General features: G+C 40.5%; 1 protein-coding gene across 1 annotated transcript in view; it reads left to right on the top strand.

Annotated features, from left to right (window-relative positions):
* Positions 1-21,762, top strand: part of CYTH3 (cytohesin 3) — a 73,811-nt gene that overhangs the window by 43,986 nt on the left and 8,063 nt on the right. Inside the window, exons 6-9 of the mRNA XM_020799615.3 lie at positions 4,702-4,782; positions 5,515-5,627; positions 7,260-7,408; positions 10,749-10,860. Coding sequence (XP_020655274.1) covers positions 4,702-4,782; positions 5,515-5,627; positions 7,260-7,408; positions 10,749-10,860 — 455 coding nt within the window. The remainder of the gene's footprint in view (positions 1-4,701; positions 4,783-5,514; positions 5,628-7,259; positions 7,409-10,748; positions 10,861-21,762) is intronic.

The raw sequence follows: 21,762 nt of genomic DNA, 5'->3' as shown, positions 1-21,762 counted from the left end.
CACTAGGTGAGGGATTTATAATTCTTAGATATCATCTTCAGCAGTATTTTTTCATTGCCTTTCTTATAAGTTGATGAAAGCACATTGATTGCTGAGTAATTGAAATCATAATGACTAAACAAGGTGATACTGTGTGAGCTTTCTGTATCGCCTGCTGTCTGATTCTTCTAATTAGAGATGCAAAACTTGGAACCTTCTTCATGTAAAGCATGTGCACTAATATCACAACTTGAGACAGCCCATATGAGCTTCTGAACAACAACAACAACAACAAAACAAAAAAAATCAACTCCCCAGCTGTAGCATTTTCCTCTTTCTGCTCTCCCCCATCTGTACTTCTTCCGAAACCCAGGAGATCATGAACAAATTTCTAAATGATGTGGATTTGTGAGGTGAAGACCACTTTTCTAAAATTAAAGCAAAAAGATATGGATGTCTTTTCACACATACTTAACTAGGCAGAGGGCATGTTTGCAAATAATATAAACTTATGAGTTATGTTAGATAATTATGGTAATTAAATGGTAATTAAATATTTGCGTGCAAATTATTTTTCATGTTAGTTTTCTTTTTTTATGAGCTTTCATAATTATTTCTTGAGACTGATGTGAAGCAGTTGATGTTGAGACAAAAAAAGGCCTTCCTAATTTCAGGAGGCAGCTGTTTGCCTAACTATTAGCGATGAGCAAAGTCCGTTCTAATAATAGTACTTTTTGGCTATTTAGTGTTGCTTTTTCTGTATGTCCTATTGGTGGTACTAGCTTAGGCAGGCATTTGAGAAGGGGAGGAGGTTCTGTCCTCAGCTGTTAATATGAACAAATGATAAATGAAAAAGCTGTTTGGGTTGCAAATTTAATTTTAAAAGCATAGAATTAGAATCAGTTAGCTATAATTAATGCATAATGTAGGCTGCAGCGTTAAACTATCCTGAGAGCTTATTTATCCAATTATTCTGGATTTCTTGGTCTGCAGATAGTTTCAGGCTCCCTGCACCCACCTCCTCCCCTTTTACGTGCTTGAAAATAGTACACACTCTGGCAGGCACTGAGAGTGTCTTAATAAAGACCAGATCCCCTTATTGTGATGTAATGCTTCTTGGATACAAGAAAATAGGACATTGTTCACAGGTTCTATCGCATTCATGGAACTGCAGAAATAAGAAACGTAATTGATACTGGAAGGATAGCTGTTTTTGAGCTATTTCAAAGTCAATATCCAACACAATATTTTAGTGCATCTTAGAAATATGTTTTCCTAAGTGTACACAGCTGGAAGGTGCATAAAATGGACTATGCTACAATAGAATTGTGCAATTCCTTCTTTACTTTGTAGCTGAGTGATCTAGTGCCCTGTTCAGTGTACTTGGGAGTGATCTGCGCTTGGGAACACATTTTCTTTAGAGGGGCCCAAATCCTTTAAATATCTTTTAAAAGAGGTTTTATAATGTACTTTGATGCAATTAAAATGTAGACAAAAGCTTTAGAGAAACACAATTTTAAACTGCTTTCTTCACTAACCATCATTTATTCATAGATGGTCAGATATGGATTAAGGCACCCAGTGTTTGAAGTATTCCATTTCTGTGGGTAGTAATTTAATAAAACAATAATAAACATTATTTCTGAGTAAGTAGGCTGCCCAAGGGCAGCATACATTTGGACAGAACCTAACACTGCTGTTGGGATTCAACTAAAGATGTAGTACTATGATATATCTCTTTTACATGCAGTTGATGTAGTGGAATCAGATTTCATTATCTGATCCCATTATCTACAGTATTTCACATACACTTCCATGCTTACTTGGAAGTAAATCCCACTTCTGAATTTCACTTCTCAAGTCTTCTGTGTGCTGGTTATGTCAGCTCAGAAGACAGAAGTTGTAGCCAAGTGTATATTATACTTAGGAGTAGGTTTCGAAGTGGTTTTCCTCCATGTTAGTTGGAGCAAGTGTATCAACAAGAAGCACGAAACAGTTGTAATGCATAAGGTATTTGCCAAAATAATAAAGACACAAAGCTCACGTTAAAATATAGCAGTTAGTCTTTAAAGTGCCACAGTGTCTTTGCTATCTTTATTTTTCTGCTTTTGCTTTGTGTTGTGTTTCTTGTGGTTGTTCTTAGTAAAGTGTGAGATGTCTTGAACATTTTCCGAACAGTATCTTGTCATTTCTCCCATTGGTCTTATGTTTTTTTAATATTCTAATTACACATCTAAAAGGCATTCCATGTTCCTAACTGTTTTTAGGGAACATTACTTTGCAATGTGAACACATGAAAATAATCTGCAGTTATATAGATTTGTTGTAGCTTGAAAGATATAGCTTGGTGAGCAAAATGTTTCATTTTTTTCTTTCATCTTTTCGTTAATTATTTGGTCACTTTTTATTCCTGTTTTACAAATGAACTGAACATAAGAGTTAATTAATTGCCAAAGACAAACCAAAGAGTCTTTGGCTAAGTTGAGATAGGTGGCCATATTAATGAAATCCTTATCTAAAATTGGGTCTCAATCTTCAGCTGTTTGGTTGGAAGCCAAAGGGATCACTCCACAATCTTTAACTTACATTTGGGGATCTTGCTCATGTGCAGAGGGAAAAGTGTACCGTATTTTTCCGTGTATAAGATGGCTCCATGTATAAGGACACCCCCCCCCCACTTTTCTAACCCAAAATTAAGAAATCTAAGTGGGGCTTAGCAAGTGGAGGGGAAAGCAGGGATCAAAGCCCTGCAGGATCACTTTGATCCCTGCTTCCCCCTCCACTTGTTTTTTCTCTCCTCAGCTTACTTCTGTGTATAAGACGACCCTCAATTTTTAGTCTAAAGATTTTAGACAAAAGTATAGTCTTATACACGGAAAAATATGGTATTTGCCACACTGAAACTATACTGTTTCTAGAGTGAACAAACCATAAGGTTTTTGCCTTTATCACCTGCTTCTTATGCAGAAGCAAATTTATTTGCAGGATAGTAACAAGGTAACAAAGAACCGACCTACAGGTACTGCCCAAAGAATTCTTCTTGAGTGTATTAGCTAAATGTCAGTTACTTTCTTTGTATAATCAACTGAACGTAAAACACTCTTTTATTGTGTTGTTCTACTTGTTTCCCTTTGGCAAGAGCTGCCATAGTATTTATGCAACAAGAGCATGCTCTCATCCAATTTAATGAGTGAGGCTTTCAACATATTAATTAAAATACCTGAAAACGATTGTTTTGTTTTAGAGGCAACAGTTCACCATAGATACCTGTCTACTTATTCTTGGGCTGGAAGCATCATCTGCAAAATAGTCATTTAATGATGTGTATCATCCAAACTATAAAGATTGTATGTAGGACTTCATATTTACATGTGTCTAATGTTGCAGTAATATAGAATTGTGCTGAGTCAGAGTAACTACCTTAGTTGAATTGTTACTTATGTAGCATGACTAGCTAATTCTTCATAACCTCATGGGAATTTCAATTTTGGTTAGAGAATTCTACATTGCATTGAAGGATAAAATCTAAAACTCAATGAAAAGATTGCTCTTTTGCTACACAGCTTTTAGTGTGTAATGCCACTAGTTCCTGTTAGAATCTGATAATTTCCAGGTTTACCTTCAAGAAGAACATGTTTCTAGCCTTTGTGACTGTAATTCTGAACATGTGATGACAAACTGAACTTCATGTACATTTATTTCTGCTTCTTAATTTTAAGTTTGCTATCTTGGGGGACTCTGTGCACACACTTTCCTGAGTTGTCTCTGAGAGGGAAGACTACGGGCACATAGAAAATTTCCTAATAGCTTTCCTAATTCATATTTGGATCATTTTGACTGTCAGTTCAGCTACAGAAGTAGCTGCTATCTTCTTTCAATTCTGAGGGCTCTCAGGACCTGCAGGCAGCCACTTTTGAGTTAGAATTATGCCCATCCTATTTGGAAACCAACCCAGAAGAAGCTGAGTCCTGTTTGGCTTGAAAAATCAATGTGGTTGTTGTTAAATTTATATTAATGCAGGCTTTGGCATAAATGCTTCTTTTAGGTGACTGAAAAATAACACTACTTATGGAGATTGAGGGTGGAAGGTGTGTCAAATTGGATATACTCTAGATCCTGCCAGTCACTGATGTCCTTGTTGAGTATATCCCCATTCTGCAACTTCAGTTTTTACTTAGGTGTATCATCTAGTTCTGGACTCCTGTCACCTTTCATGGTATACATGACTTCATTGAGTGTAACATTGTTAGCATAGGACTTCAGATCTGTTTCACGTGTTCCTTGTACTTTTTGATAGTACTTGGACTGCAGCAGCAGCAATGAGGTCATGGTATTCATTCTGTCAGTTGGGTGGTCCAGTTGAGTGGCCCAGGAGGTAAGGCACCAGAAACTGACTCTGGGGAATCTCAGTTCAATAGCAGTATGCAAACAGTGCTTAGCAGACAGTCAACCATGTTCCCTCAGCTAGCTAGCTGAGGGATGGGACAAAGACTAGGGTAACACTTAGTTATCTGAACTGCCCAAACCAAACAAACTTTAAAGAAAAAAAGTCACCAAATTTTATGGAGGCTTTGATGGTCATCAGACTGGTTTCTTAAGATACTATGAAAGGGAGTGTGGGGGTGGGAAGGTGATGCATTGATGTTATAGATACTAGGAATTAGAAAGTTTTTTTTAAAAAAAGATCAATTGGTGCTATAATATATCTTTTTTCTTTTATAGGGATGACTTCAATATTAAAGTACTTCAGGCTTTTGTTGAACTCCATGAGTTTGCTGATCTTAATCTTGTACAGGCCTTAAGGTAGGCATGTCTTAAAATATTATAAAATATTGTCCTAAACATTTGTCATTTTTAAAGTGGGTGTCACGCTAATAATCGCTGAGTTCCCTACTCTGTTCTCATAATCTGATTGAGATTTGTGGGCTGAAGTCTTCATAAAGTGGTGATACTAGATATACTTATGCATAAAACTAAACCGTGATTTAGTGTTACAACAATGAACCTTGTGGTTCATGTGTTGCCTGCCATCTAGACTGATTCATCCACAGTTAATGTTCCAACAGTAAACTTTAGTTTAACCTAACTATGATTTGCTAACACCAGCCAGTTTTATAACACAGAATTGAATTGTTTTAGTGAATCATTATTAACTAACTGCAGTTTGGCTAAGGTTAGACGTCACAATGAGATGTGGTTAGTCTAAAATGAAAGTGAATGCATCCAACCACTCCATGCAGTGTGTCAGGACAAGAGGAGGAAGAAGGAAGGCACAGCCTGATATCCAGACAGACTCGTTATTGTAACACAAACCCGTGGCTTAGTGTGGCATCTGAAAATTTAAAGCTCTAGAATATTCCGAGGAGTCCTGCGCAGGCGCAGTAAAACCCATTTGTATGCATTCACAGAGGACCACTCAAAGAACTATGGTTACAAGTAAGTAACCTCTCTTTTCTAATTAGGATGAACTCAAAAACAAGCAAAACACGTTATAGTGGGTCTTAACTGAGATACAATGCCATGTATATTTTGCAGGCAATTCCTGTGGAGTTTCAGGCTTCCAGGAGAGGCTCAAAAAATAGATCGCATGATGGAAGCTTTTGCTTCACGTTATTGCCTTTGTAACCCTGGAGTCTTTCAATCTACAGGTTAGTTATTATGGCTTTCTTATATCTCTTGATTGCGTCACAAATTATGTTATTTGATATCAAGTCCATCTTGATTTACTATAACCCTCTCAAGTTTTCTGACTATGAAGTACTTGGAAGTGGTCTACCAGCCCTCCTTGGTGCTCAGGGTTGAATACATAATCCCACAGCCCTGCATGCTCCAGGTGATCCCAGCTGCCCTCCACAACCCCCCCCCAAGAAGCATAATGGATTTGAGTTCCCAGCCCCTGACGTCTGGGAAAAATTGATGACGGCATACGTTGGAAGTCTGTAACTATTACGTGATGGAGTGGCACGGAGAACAGTATGTTATGGAGCAGCAGAAGACGTTAACTGAAAGAGGAAGGGATGTGTTCAAATGCAGTGCCAAACTGTGAAGAATGATGTGCTTATGCGCTCCTTCTCGCCTTTTTCTGCTCTGATTCACTTTGCTGCTTTCTCTTCAGCAGAAGCCAGAGTTTGCTATTATACACGAATCAGCAAACTGTGGTTTACATTTGCAAAATAGCGTCAGATCCTGGCAGGATCCTCTCTGGTAGAACTGTTCATGTGATGGTTGTAGTTTGAGATGTTTTATTCTTATGGGACTTCTTGTCCAAGTGTTAAGTTGTGTGTTCCTAAAGGGCATCTCTGCTTGCATAAGGGCAATGTTTGCACAGGTCTGTTACTGGCTGAGCAAGTGTGAACTCTGATGGTGCCCGAGAGCAGCCTGGTTTGGTTTAGAATCTTGAGCAAGTTCGCTGATTCAGATTTAAAGGGAAACGGTGGTTTGCTCTGAAGAAAATGAAATGTTTTGAATTGCAAGGCAGCAAACCGGATAGCAAGTTGCAGTTAGAGTAGGCCCATTTGAATCAATGGAACTTACATAAAGGTTGACTCTTGAAATTCCCATGGATTTAGTGGGCCTAGTGTAGTGTGATTTGCTGTGCTAAGCAATAGGAATTTGGCAAATAATTTTAATACTGTAAATTTAACTTATCTGTAGAATGCTTGAGTATAGTGGATTATGCTGCTTCTACTACTGTTGGTAACTTATATTTTTCATGCAAAGCAAAGCAAAAGCAAAGTGTGCTGCTTACAGTATATACCGCCCCAAAGTGCTTCAAGCACTCTCTGGGCGGTTTACAAGTTAATTATGCAGGCTACACATTGCCCCCCCCCCCCCCAGCAAGCCGGGTACTCATTTTACCAACCTCGGAAGGATAGAAGGCTGAGTCAACCTTGAGCCGGCTACCTGGGATTGAACCCCAGGTCGTGAGTACAGTTTTGGCTGCAGTACAGCAGTTTAACCACTGCGCCACAAGGCTCTATGCAGCCCTGTATTCCCTAAATCCTGCTGTGGAGGTCTGAGAAACCTTCTGGAGTGGGTTTTTGCTGCCATGGAGGTGTTTAGTGAAAGGGGAAAGGGAAAAAGATTTCCTGTTCCTCTAACGTTGAGTACTGATGTACACGGTTGAATCTTGGCCTCTGTTAAAAGTTAACAACTCTGTTTTCTAAAATACGGCTGCACTTTTTGCTAAGGATTATGGGGGTAGGAGAGAGTGCTTTTTAGGGGCTGGTTTTATGAGGTGCTGTGCAGAGTATTCATTCTGCTTTGATGTTGCATTTCAGATACATGCTACGTACTCTCTTTTGCAATCATTATGTTAAACACTAGTCTACACAACCACAATGTAAGAGACAAACCAACTGTGGAAAGGTTTATATCGATGAATCGAGGTATTAACGAGGGTGGGGACCTTCCAGAAGAATTGCTACGGGTAAGATGCTTTTACAAAATGCCAAGCCTTTTGACTTCTTGCTTTGATGTGGGGCCAAAAAACAAATTCATCAGTTCTGCTCCAATACCATCTTCAGCGCTCTCAGGCCTCCTGTGTCCCATCCTTTAAAAGGATGCTGAAGATAATATTGTTCAGAGAAGCATTCAGGGGCATAATCCCTTAAGTTTATTCCTATTTGTGTTTCCTAGAGTCTGCCATCAGTTGGTATGTTAGGTATTTATTATATGTGTCTGTGGCATTCACTCTTATTATGTTAAATAAGTTGTGCATTATTCATGTTTTATGCTGATGTGGTTGAGAGGTGGGGCCGCTAGAGATGTTAAAAGGCAGAGCCAGAGAGGAGGAGTTTAGTTTACAGTCTGGATCAGAGTTAGAGAGAGAGAGATGTATAGTTGAGAGATCTGAGGTGTGATTAGTCTGAGGAGTGAATAGTAACTTGTGAGATAATATAGAAGATTGTTATTGATGCTTGATGAACCTGAAGAAGATACTTATGAATTATTATGGAAACATCTGTAACAAACCTGTTTTATTCAAAAGACAGTGATGAATGGACCTTTGTCTTTCCTAAGTAAAGTACGTTGATGAAGAAATCAACTGGTGGCGGCGTGTGGAAAGGTGTTTTTGTTTGTTTTGCCTTTGTGAGCTCTCTGTTTTGGGGAGACAAATGGGGCACGAGAGGCAAACGTCACAGTGTCCACTTAGGGTTGTTTTCTGTTGGTTTCTTGGGTGGTTGGGGTTTCTGTCCACTGTATTTTGTTGTAAACCACTTAGAATAGTGCTCAGCACTAAGTCAGTGGCATATAAGCAAAGAAAGAAAGAAAGAAAGAAAGAAAGAAAGAAAGAAAGATGTGAGCCATAATGTCCATTGACCTAAACAAATTAACTGGGTGATCTTTATGTAGTCACTGACATCCCTGAGAGGTTTCTAGTGAGGTTAAAAATGGAGAATAGCCCTGTAAACCATCTGAGCTTGTTGGAGGAAAATTGGAATATAAATGTGATGTACATAAAATAAAATAAAGACTGTTTTTATGACTTCGTTAACTTCACAGCATCCTTGTATTCTCCTGGCAAAATGCTTATCTGTCTTCTCATGTCAGTGTATGTCTTACGAGTAGATGATAGTGGATGCTTTTTCTAGCAATCTTCAACAAGAAAGTTCCACTTTCAGAAGAAGTATATAATTTGTCTTTATTTTTCTTTCATTTTCTGCGAAGGAGATGCTTCTCAGAGCTAAAATGTAATATTTTGATCTACATATTATCCTGGTGTGCCCTGAATGGTCGAACATGTTTTGCATATTGTGGTTCTTCTTCGTGGCCTCTGTGAATCACACCCTGGGTGATTTGCACCTGCGTGGAGCCTCGTCGGAAGATTCGTCAGTAGCAATGAACACATTTGAATATGCACCTCCCCACCTTGGCACCAAGCGTCCCCTTTCAGTTTCTTTCTGTGAGTAAAATTGGGCCGATGGCCCAAGACTCTTACCTACCTTTCTCTGCCATTCCATTTCCTCCACAAAATTGTTGTCTGTCTACAGCAAGACAAAATCAATGCCATCGTTATAGCCCCTTGGTGGCAGAGACAGACTTGGTTCCCAGTTCTCCGCAGTCTCTCATCAGACATCCACCATCTCCCCCATCTGCCACACCTTCTCACACAGAACAACTCCCAAGTCCTACCCCCGGACTTACCTGTTCTGTACCTGGCAGCGTGGAGGGTTCTCCCTCGTTAATGAACGTTCTTCATCATGTCAAAAAACCATCCACAAGGAACGCCTGCCTGTACAAATGGAAAAAAATTCAATCCTTTACCAAATCTTCCTCATCATCCTCCATCAATCCATCACTTTCCACTGTTCTCCGCTTCCTCCTACATTTCAAATCCAAGGGCCTTTCCATCTCATCCTTGAGAGTCTACCTTTTGGCGATAATATAATACCAACCTCCAAATTCTCCAGCAGCAGGCTTCGTTAAACATTGAACAACGAAACATTTTCTGAAAGGTCTCTCTCATATCTGCCTCGATACTCGGCCCCCTCTCCACAGTGGTAGCTAACTCTTGTTTTGAAACAGCTTAACAAAGCTCCTTTTCAGCCTTTAGCTACAACTGACTTAGGACTCCTCACCTTTAAAACAGCTTTTCTTGTAGCCATCACCTCCGCTCAATGAGCTAGTGAATTGGCAGCTTTATGTTATGACTACCCTTATTTACATTTTTTCCTGATAAGGTGAAATTATTCATGGACATTTCCTTCCTCCCCAAAATTGTCTCTCAATTTCATCTTTCCCAGCCGATTGTCCTTCCTTCATTTTTTCCATCGCCTTCTTCAAGAAAAAATACTCCATACGTTGGATGTCAGAAGAGCTCTTGCTTTTTGTCTCCAACGTACCCAGCCTTTTAGACAGTCATCTCGAGCCATCAGCTACCTACAAAAGGCCGTCAGGTGACATCCCAATCTATCTCCAGATGGGTCGCCTCTACCGTTCATTTGGCTTATCAACTTGCTTGGCAACCAGCCCCTAGAGTGGTTCACCCTCACTCCACCAGTGCAGTGGCAGCCTCTACAGTCTTTCTCCGCGGCGTACCTCTTCCAGATGTCTGCGCATCTGCCACTTGGGCACAGTCGTTCACGTTTATCTGTCATTATAGACTCGACCTCCAGCAGAACTCTGATGTGGCATTTGAACATGCTGTTCTAGCCTCAACTTTGACGTGACACCCTGCCTCCGGGTAAGACAGCTTATTAGTCATCCAGGGTGTGATTCACAGAGGCCACGAAGAAGAACGACAGGTTACCCATCTGCAATTGTAGTTCTTTGAGTGGACCTCTGTGATTCACACATCCCGCCTGTCCTCCCCTCTGTCACGCCATTGTTTGCTTACTATTAAGCGGCGGTTGACACAACTGAAAGGGGACGCTTGGCACCAAGGTACTTATATGGGTGGGGAGGGGCATATTGTAATGTGTTCCTTGCTACCCCAGAAGCGCTAGAATCTTCTGATGAGGCTCCGCACAGGCACGAATCACCCAGAGTGTGAATCACAGAGGTCCACTCAAAGAACTACGATTACAGGTGGGTAACCTGTCGATATAAACCATGCTTTCATTTTTCACTGCTTCAGAACTGTCCGTTGAGCAAATCGTGCTTATGTCTGCAAAAGTGAAAAATGCTTTGCATATATGATGATGCACATTGTTACTTGGAAAATTAGGTGACTTTAATTTTTGTTTTGAAGACTTTCAACAGAATCTCATGGCCAGGCCTTGCAAGTCTGGCGGTAGGATTAAACCTTTTCCCCTGTTTTCTTCCAGAATTTATATGAAAGCATTAAAAATGAACCTTTTAAAATTCCAGAGGATGATGGGAACGATTTAACCCATACGTTTTTTAACCCAGACCGAGAAGGATGGCTGTTAAAATTAGGTCAGTAGGTAAATTCTTTCCCACTTTGCTATCAGTATTAACATGTACCTGATCCTTGTCTCTTTGCCACTGCTGTGTTGAAAATCTAGTGCAATGGATTTAGTATTAATTTCTGCCTAAAATATTCTTTGTGAAAATATTGCCATCCACTCTACTTATTTTTCCTTTATTGATATTTCAATGTCTCCTTGTTCTCAGTTACAAATTTGGAAATCTGAGTGCAATTCAGTTTCTGGCATTTGAAGGATTAAGCATCTCAGTAGAAGGGAGTCTGTGCCCTTTTTACACATATGAGATGGATGGATAACCATTCAATTACTTTAAATTGTTCTAAAGAGTGCTAGAATATAATTTCACAAGTAGGGATTGGATGCACACACAAAAAGAGTGTACCTCTCTCTTTCAAAATGTATTCCTGTATGTCTTTATTTTTTCTCCATTGTGTATTTCTGTTGGTTTGATTTTTTGCTATAATTTTTAATGAGTGGTTTAAATGTGCCTTCTTGTTTTCCTTTTGGCCTATGACCTATCACCTTTCTGTTCTGTGACTGGCTGTCTCTGCTTATTCTGCATTAGGAGGTATGTACTTGATGGCTTTCTATCCCCTCTCTCTTTTTCTGTTGCTTGTTTTCTCTTTAATTTTACCCTCCCTTCTGTTTCCTCAGTTTCCTTCATTATAGCATTTTTGGAATTACCATGCTTGCTACTTATATCACTAATTTTAGATTGGCAAATTCAGTGGAATTTTGTTCAACCCCAGAATGTTGGTGTTTTTTCCAACTGTTTCATTCTTTCAGTAACTGGCCACTATTATCTTTAGTATCACTTCTGGGTAGCTTGATCCTTGTGATGTAATGCTCCCAAGTTCTTGACCTTTTCCTCTTCTGCTTAATGACTCTGTGAAAAGCATTCACCAATGCTTGGAAGCTCATGAGTTTAGTGGTACTTAGGCCATGTAGAGCTATTGCAAGAGGAGGAAAGTGAGTTTTTTCTGTCTACAGACACAGCTCAGGACTTGTCCAGGTTAGAGTCAAATGGAAACGTTCATGGATGATAGATCAAGCACAGAATTGCTTTACATGAATGGTGAAATCTGGAAGTTGAGTCATGGCAACTGGACTTCTTTCTTGTTATAATGAAACGCAAGCACAGAATTGCTTTACATGAATGGTGAAATCTGGAAGTTGAGTCATGGCAACTGGACTTCTTTCTTGTTATAATGAAACGTTTCGCTCCTCATCCAAGTAGCTTCTTCAGTCTGAGGAGAGTTGGTAGGAGATCCCTGATATATCCTCCACCTTGGTTTCACTTCCCCCTGGTCTGAATAGGCTCGTTAGAAGAAGGACTGGGCGTGAGGGATAATCCCACTTCTGCAGTCCCTTTCCACTCATTGTTGTGAGTCGTTAGCGATCATCAACAGTCGTCTTTCTGGTGTGTGTGGTCCTAATCTTTCTGGGGACAGATGAAAGGGCAGCATGATAAATGGGAGACAGATTGTATCTAAGGCCTCCAGCCTGTTGAGTGAGGGATTTTCTATATGCACAAGCATGGCCTCCCTGACCCCTCTCTCAAACTACCTATCTTCTTGGTCCAAAATGAGTACATCTTGGTCATCAAATGAGTGTCCTTTATCCTTCAAATGAAGGAACACTGCTGATGGTGGTCCTGAGCCATTGCCCCTCTTGTGCTGGGCTGTTCCCCTGTTTAGTGGCTGTTTGGTTTCTCCAATGTAGAGCTCTGAACACTCCTCTTTGCATTGGACTGCATATACTGTATTGTTCCTATTGTGTTTTGATATCTGGTCTTTTGGGTGGATGAGTCTCTGCCTTTGTGGGTTTGTGGGTTTGAGGTGCATGGGTATGTGGTGTTTACCAAAAATCTTTCTGAGCTTTTCAGATACAATGGCCATGTAAGGAATTGCCAGGTTCTTCCATCGGCTCTGGGTCTCAGACTGTTCCATTGTCCTCCTGGGTTGGGACATTTCCTTGTTAAAGGCCCATTTTGGATATCCACAAGCCTTAAGGGCTGTCCTCAGATGTCCATCTCCTTCCTTCTTGGCTTCTGTGGAGGTGGGGATGTTTCTTGCTCTGTGGTTTAGCATCCTGATGACACCTTAGACTGAGGAAGCTATTTGGATGAGTAACAAAACATTTCAGCCTAACATGATTCAAATTCCAGATAACCACAGCTGGATGACTGGGAATTTTCACAGATATGAATGATGAAAGTTCAGCATTTCACTTGAAGAGAAGATCTGGATCATTTCACAAGAAATAGATTTTAAAAGAAGGCTTCTTGACACAATACTACCATCTTAATGCTTTTGCTTCTTATGGAAAGTATTGTGTGCTGACATAATAAAGCATCTTTCAATAATAATAATAATAATAATAATAATAATAATAATAATAATAATAATAATAATAATAATAATAATAATAATAATAATAATTATTATTATTATTATTATTATTATTATTATTATTATTATTATTATTATTATTATTATTATTATTATTATTATTATTAAAGTATTTCCATTTCAGCTGTACCATATGGTTTCTGTTCCATGCTCATCTTTATGTCTGCTTTTATGGTGTTTCTTTGAACAGAGTTTTAGATCTCCCAAGTCAGCAGGGCTCTGCTGTTGCTGGCAGCTTGTTTGAGTTTCAGGGGTGAATGGTGCTAACTTTGTTCAGTCTCTTTTAAAATTTGGTGCCTTTGTTACAAACGTGGTTTTAATGAGACAGGTTGTATCAGACAGCAGAATTTGTTTGATTATAAGTGAATTTAAAACAGGCTTCTGGGTTAAGTTAAAAATGCTGGTTTAAAAGGCCTGACCCCAATCCATTTCAGAGGCAGCTTTGGGCTGCTTTCATATTTACAGGGCTGTGGCCTCAGTGAACCTCCCTCTTGATCAGTAGAGGGATCATCTGGAAGCCTGACATTTGTCCTCTCCTTGTGCAGAGCCTGTTTGTAAGTGGTTCCTGAAGCTATGGTTGCCTTCTCATTCCCTGTCTCTCCCCCACCTCTGTCACTCCTTCCTCTACAGCAGTGGTCCCCAACCTTGGGCCTCCAAATGTTCTTGGACTTCAACTCCCAGAAATCCTGGCCAGCGGAGATGGTGGTGAAGGCTTCTGGGAGCTGTAGTCCAAGAACATCTGGAGGCCCAAGGTTGAGGATCACTGCTCTACAGGCCTGGCAGCTTCAGACATTTACATAGTACTTTATGTAGTATTTGGCAAGCTGTGAAAAACAGCTTGGTGGCCATGTGTGACTTTGGGGCGGCAAGATGCCCATACCTGCTTTATAGGTACAGGAACAGGAGAAACAAAGGGGGGAAGTGGTATCTTGCTCTTCTTCCTTGCTCCAGCCAAGAGGGATGGGGGGCCACTTCTCAGCCACTACAGTACCTGTCTTAGAAGCAGCAGCAGCACAAGGAAGGAAGTGGCTGTTGTCATGACTGTGCCAGGCAAACGTGTGGGTCTCTTTCATTTTATGCTTATTAGTCCTGAAATGAGGAGATGGAGAACCAGATGTACAACCTGACACAGTGACCATGGATCACAATCTCCTTTTTATATTAATACAGTGGTTCTTAACGTTTGTTACTCGGAAGCTTTTGAACTGCAACTCCCAGAAACCCCAGTCAGGACAGCTGGTGGTGAAGGCTTCTGGGAGTTGCAGTCCAAAACTCCTGAGTAACCCAAGGTTAAGAACCAGTGTATTAATACATGCAGTTAGTTCTGTGTTGCCCTTTGAGCTGCTTGCCCCGTCAAGCGAGAGGCGGGCTTCAGTCACTTGTACAGGAAGAACCGCTGTTCGCCCTGTGAGAGCAAAGTGAGTAGTAAATTTCAGGACTGGTGCAAATTGGCCGGAGCATCTCATGTCCCTGATGCTGGAAGGCAAAAATGGTGAGAGACTTGGTTGTTAGCAGAGTGTATTTTATGGCCAAAAAGACCAAATCCTTGCCATCATTCCCAATCTTAACACAAGCATAGATGGCAGTGTTGTTGTTAAGCCTGAATGTGGATTCTCTGTCCCATGTGGGAAGAGGAGTCCTTTGAGCAGAAGAAACAGGAGCTGCTGAGATCTTGGATAGGGTACTCTCCCTATCAAAGCAGGGAAAAGCAGGCTGTGTCTTAACATGCCATCTGTGTGGCTTTGGAGAATATATGCCTTTCAGATATGTGTGTGTATGGAAAAGAAAGAAGGTGGATGTTGGGTCTCTGGCGCTGAAAGTCTGAATCGCTATCCCAAAAGTGAAGCCAGGCAGAAAGATTTTTGTTTCATTTTGTTGAATGAATTAGTCGTTTCAGTGAATGTTACCAACCCATTGGTAAAATGCTGTTATTCTACTCTTAACAGGTCATGTCACAACATAAAACATAGTAGAGCCTTGATTGATGCTGGGCTTTCTTTCTGTTTTCTTCTCGGTGTGACAAACAGTCCTCCACAGCCCCGATGGATATTTTTTTTTAAAAAAAGAATGTACTTGAGATATACAGTACTAGTGAGCACATCTTCAGATCCAAAAGTTGCAAATAATCCGTACATCGCTTTTGTGATGGTAGCATTCATTCAGATGCATGCTTTGCAATGTGCACAAGATCGCTTTTCATAAAGTGTGGAAGCAGTATTATTGAAAGTGTATGTTTGTAAATAAACTGCTGACAGGGAAAGCTAGCCAAAGATTTTTCTAGCAGCTTCAGACATGAGTTTATTTGGGGTTATTGCTCAGGCATTGCATAAGGAATAATGAGCCAATTGAGGGGGCGATGGCTGAAATAAAATCCCGGCTTCATGTCTTCCCTTGTGGGTGTTACAGCTGGACAAAGATCTCACAGGCGATAGATGTCAGGATGTGACTTCTGCTGTACCAAAATTTCTTTCCCCCGCTTTTAATAACAGAATAACAGTGTCTGCTGGCAGTAGCTCAGCTGAACTGTCTGGTACTGAAACATTTGTTGTAAATAACCAAGGTCTGGTGTTAATTATTTCCTCTTGTGCTTGGGAGGTTATTTTGCACTCTCTGAGGGTTTTGTTGAAGAGGAACAATTTTGTAGCGAGCCAGGTGAATTTGAATGTGAAGAGTTATCACTCTTCTAGAAAATTGTGGCAGCGGCCAAAGGCCTACCTGGCACAGCATTCTGTTTACACGGCAGAAGTGTTTAAACTGCAGTACTGCTGTCAAGCCTCTGCTCATGCCCTGAATTCGATCCAGATGGATCCAGTTAGCCAGTTCAAGGTTGACTCAGCTTTCCAAAATTCTGAGTCAGTAAAATGAGTACCCATCTCACTGAGGGGCAAAGTGGTGTTTGCAAAATTATGTTGTAAGCGTCCCACAGAGTGCTTATGAGGCAGTGTATATATTGAAACAGTGACTTTTCTATTACCCTGGCGCTTCCCCAACTTCATGGAAATGCTGAAAGCTAACTGGAGATCATGGGAGATATCTGAAGAGTATTTGGGAGATGCTATATCTGGAACAGCACCTTTGAAGCCAGCACAATCCTTAGAAAGCAGGGGTTGCCTTAGGCTCCTTGTTAAATGCTTTGCTCTGATGCATTTTGCACATTCGCCCCGTCTCACTTTACACACCCACCTCGCTACTGTGCTTTCTGATGGCTCCAGATTGTGGGTCACCCGTGGGAGCCGTAGTGTTTGTGTGCATTTTCATATGGAAAGCATGCCATGACAGCTGTGCATCCTGCTGTGGGTGGAAGGGATGGAATCATGCCTGATAATAGTGGACTGGCCTAGTCAACTTTTCCCTTTCTTATCGGGAGTGGGGGAGAGAGAGCATGTCCATCCCCTGCCTGGACTTGAATCTCTTTAATACTTTGGAAAATAGGTGGCAAAGATTAGAGAGAGGTAGAAAACACCAGTACATGCACACGTGCATGTGGGAACATACCGTGCCTTTCTGTGTACACAGCCATAGCAGATGTTACAATAAACAGAGCCTGGAAAAGTTACATTTTTGGCCTATGCATGGCAATTTTTCGAGGCTCTGTAAGCATTCTCCAAGAGCTTTTTGTAGCTCAGATAACAGTAGTGAGGCATTTAAAGGGCAGGTCTTTGAAGTCCAAACCAAGCATGGGCCTGATGATGGGTGAAAATTGGCCTTTCATATGCCTTTCATTAACCAGATGCTGTGTGTCAGGTCTTTCTCACCTATAAGATTGAGCTCTTGAGTGGTGGGGTCAGTGCAACTATGTGCTGGGTGATCATCATAACACTGATGGTGGCGGCGGTGATATTGCTGATCCTGATTTTCATGTTTGGGTGAAATTGAACAAATGAGGTTCTTCTCTAGGTACCTGTCTCAAGCACAAAATGGACAGAGACATTTGTAATGGCTTAACTTTGTGGTCTCTTCAATAGGGAAAGGGAAGGTGCTCTGAAAGTAAGAGATAATTTGTGCTTCGACAGGAGTTTAATCTCACTGGAGCCTAGCTTTGCTTAACATAATAGCTAACTCAGCTCTGGCAACCATTGCTCCCACTGTTCTTGGATTCCAAACTGAGATAAACATATGCTAACGTTGCCTGTTTCCTCTCCTTCAGCTTTCTTGTCTAGTTCCACTTAGCAATCTTTGCCACTCATTGCCTTTTCATTTTGAGTTGCCGTTTGAGCAAGTTTACTGAGTTAAAATGCAAGGATTAAGCTGTGTTAGCTGACTTCTCCAGCCCTCTGTGTGATGTCACTAGCTCATCACCACACTCTGCACTTTACCTTCTGGATCTTATCCTTCTTTTTGCCATTTTACCACACCCTTCATAAACAGTTATGTGTTCTTTCTTCCCCACTGTATATGGAACAGAAGCAGAAAACCAGATGTACTTGCACATATTATAGAAGAGCAATGCAGGGCCACACCTTTAAGCCATGGCATCTTTTTGTTTTTAGGATTTAGAATTGCATTGGATATAATATAACCTTTAAGTTCATGAGTTTACACTGCAGATCAATAGATGTAAGCTACAGGATATCCAGTGTATTCCTGTAATTGTTCTGTACTTCATGCTTTAAAAAAACAAAAACAAAACTATATCCTGCAAAGTTTTCTTGACCAAGAAAAAACTGCAGATGCTTGTATATGCCTGGCCTAGATTGAGCAATGTGATTCATTTAAGATGATTAATCCTTAGGTGAACTGTACTACTGTATTTAATGAGAGCCTGATGTTCACAGTATTGTTCAGTAACAAGATCAGCCATGCTGAGAGTGAAGTCTAATGGGATTAAATAACTGGTAAATGGATGATGCAACTCTAAAATCTCTTTAACTGCAGAGATATCATAGCTGCATACAAACAGTATATTTTGAAAAGTGATATCTGAATTTGTTTTATTTTGAATTATTTTCCCAGAGGATCAAAAGTACTTTGCCGTACTTTTTGAACCACAAAGGAGCCAGTCTGCCAGACTTCCTTACGCTAGTGCAAGCATGAATAGGTGTCTCTGGGGTCATTTACTCCTTCTAACTTAACCACTTGTTCACCAAGTGAGGCTGCTGCCAGATTGCTAACTTGGGTGGGTGCACCTAGTCTTCTAGTACTAGTGCACAGTGTTCTAATTAGTTGGTGACCCATCAGTAGGACAGATCCAGGGGTGTAATTCTGTTGACAGTAAACTAATCCAAAACCAGAGCTTTTTATCTTGCAATTTTGCACCTGTCCCTGTTGATTTCAGTTTTGTGTACACTAGCCTATGCGGTTCATTTTTTCACTATTCTCCTGTGAATTTTTCTCCAGGTAGCAGGATATTAAAAGTGAACTGCATATTTTCCTCTTTAGCGGCGCATGTGGCACAGAAACAACTGTTTTTGAAACCTCAGAGGAGGGACTGGTGGAGGAGAGCTCATGAATAATAGCTGCTTTTAAAATATCTTTAAAACATCATTGTCGTGCTTAATGTAGAATGAACAAAGCACCCCAAATCTGTGTAGCTGCATTTTTTAAAATTTTGTCAGGGGCTCAAGAGGGAAAACACCTTTTTCCCATCCACTGTCTGCCAGTCTACCCATAGTTAGATGTGTGAAGGTTGGTTGGGATTTCCTTGCTGGTGCAGAAAAAACATGCCCGGTATTCTGTAATATCTTTTGTGGGTCATTCTCTCCCCCCCCCATTTTAAAGGCTGAACAACTGTAGGCAAGCTGCTTTCATAGGCTCAGTTCTTTAAAAATTAACTTCAGGCTATACCTTATCTTACCGTGAAGAAAGGGGACTTCCATGTTTTAAATGATCTTGTAACTTTCCAAACCTCAAATTGTCCACAGTTTTAACATTCCATATACAATGCATTCTTGGGTATACAGATTACCTCTGTCTGCAGTAACAATTCAGAGACTTTATCTATGGAGAGGATTTAATTGAGGGTTATGCAGCAGAAAATTGTGGAGTATCAAAGGAGAATCAGTGGCTGTACATGTGCAACTAGACTGGCATATGAAATAGTTTTAGCTTCTTTGGCTGTAATTTCAAACAAGTGCAAAATTATTGTGAAAATAGCAATCCTGAAGACCTGTGTCATGGGTTTGCAGAGGTAGTCTACACAATGCAGGAGAAAGAAAAGCTGAGACTTTGGTAGTTTACCACATCACATTGTGTAAAAGGTCTTCTGGGGTCTGAGAATATCTTGCATTCCTTTTACAAGTCTTGGCTGAATTCTAACAAGTTGTGAACATGTAGGAAAGTACAAAGAAAAGGTGACGACATGCACAATTTGCATATAGATCTTTCATTAGTTTGTAATTCAAGCTTACTTTTGAAAAGTAGGCAAAATTCAACAAAAGATCTTGGTAGGTTCTTAGATTGGTTTTGCTAATGTAGCCTAAGGGCTCTTCTTAGTTGCCGTTTGACTATTTCACATTCTTGATCAAACCAGCTTTTATACATTTGTCTCCTTCTGGAACTGATCTTCCATTCTTAGTGAAGAAAGGTCTTAAGGTATTAATTAATCGGCTGTGTAGTGTCCAAGCAGTGATAATGCCTTGGGTTGCCAAAATTCCTCTCCTCGACTCAAGCATCAGGTCTCTGGGTCAGAATTTCTTGTCTTTCAAGCTGAAGTGTAAAGCACCATTATTTCAGTCTCATGTCCCTTGTCACTGTCATGTGATGTATTGGAACGGAACCACCTACCTTGCTGTTTAATGAAACATTGGGAAGGCAGACATAAAATATAAGAGATTGATTGTCACTTTCTGGTTGTGACCCCACTGTAAAATATAAAAGATTGTTTGATAAAGGGGGAGTAATTGCTACAAAATCAATTCAAATGAAATACATGAATTTCCCATGCTTATCACCTTCAGAATTACCATTTAGTATTATTAGGTTAAATGTATCGCTTAGCAGCCAAAATATGTCCCCTATTTATTCATAAGGGAATCTTCTGTTTTTCTCAACTAGGCTGATGAGCTATTCTTTCTAAATTTTATTATGCATGGGCAAATCATACATTCCTCACTTGAGCTGGTATAGACAGGATTTTAGATGTGACAACATGTTTATTCAGATATATTATGATGTATACAGTACTCTGTTCAGTGGAGGATACTCCCAAGTATGGGTGGTTAGGCTTAAACCTCAGGTTTTGCTGCAGTTGCATGTTGGATTTGTATTAGCTGCATTGAGCTTTCTTATTAAGAGACTGCTTGCTCATCTTTTAGGTAGATAGATAGATTTGTTTGTATATCTATCCGTCTATCAGTCTATCTGCTGAGCCACTTCAAAAGTGGACATCTCATGCATTTTTTCTTGGAGTTAGATGCAAGTAGGCACCATAGTGCCTATGGTGTAAGAATGGTTTGGACCTTAGGAAAAAAAACATTACAGGAATTACACAGTTGCTATTGTATATGTAGGCTAGGTTTTGATACACACATAAAAATTGGTGTGGTTCATTAAGTACATATCATCTTTCCTCCTTCCAAAAGTAATGGAAAGACCCTTCATATCCAATGAGTCACGCTTTATGCTTAATGTACAACTATGAATCTCTCATGTGACATGATTTGCATGGTGCCAGTCTGGGGTAGGGTATCCTTTCCACTTTGTGCACGGCAGGAAAGGAAGCTGAACACGTTCCATATGCATTGCCTCAGACGCATTTTTGGTATCACTTGGCAGGATAAAGTTCCAAACAGAGTAGTCCTAGAACGAGCTGGAATTTTTAGCATATATACATTACTGAAACAGAGACGTCTACGTTGGCTTGGGCATGTCATGAGAATGGCCGATGGTCGGATTCCAAAAGATCTCTTGTATGGAGAATTAGTGCAGGGAAATCGCCCCAGAGGTAGAACACAGCTTCGATACAAGTACATACGCAAGCGAGATCTGAAGGCCTTAGGAATGGATCTCAACAGATGGGAAATCTTGACATCTGAGCGTTCAGCCTGGAGGCAGGCAGTGCATCATGGCCTCTCCCAATTTGAAGAGACCCTCATCCAGCAGGCTGAGGCAAAGAGGCAGTTATGAAAGCAGCCAAATCAGGGAGCTGGACAGGGGACAGATTGTCACTCTCGAATTGCCTTCTCAGCCACACTAGACGCTGTTCCAAGTCCTCGATACAGAGCACGATACCATAGTCTTTCGAGACAGAAGGATGCCATCGGCCCTGCGTTGTTCATGAAATATTATTAGGCAGCTGAGGGAGGTTGTTGTCATTTTCTGCTAATAATTCTGCATTTTCTCAGTGGTAGTTCTGTCTTTTTCCTGCCTTCCTCCCTATATCCATAAGAAGAAAAGGTGGAATAGCGGCAGAATCGGGGGGGGGGAGGGATGAATATGACTCTCCAGATGTTTCTCCCAATAATGCAGCCTTAGGATCAGATGGTAATTCCCCCAGTGATCTTTGAAATCATGTAACCTTGGCTCATTCATCTGTTTCCACC

This window comes from Pogona vitticeps, chromosome 13 (genome assembly GCF_051106095.1).
Source record: "Pogona vitticeps strain Pit_001003342236 chromosome 13, PviZW2.1, whole genome shotgun sequence".
Lineage (NCBI taxonomy): Eukaryota > Metazoa > Chordata > Lepidosauria > Squamata > Agamidae > Pogona > Pogona vitticeps.
This window is presented reverse-complemented; position numbering and strand designations above follow the sequence as displayed.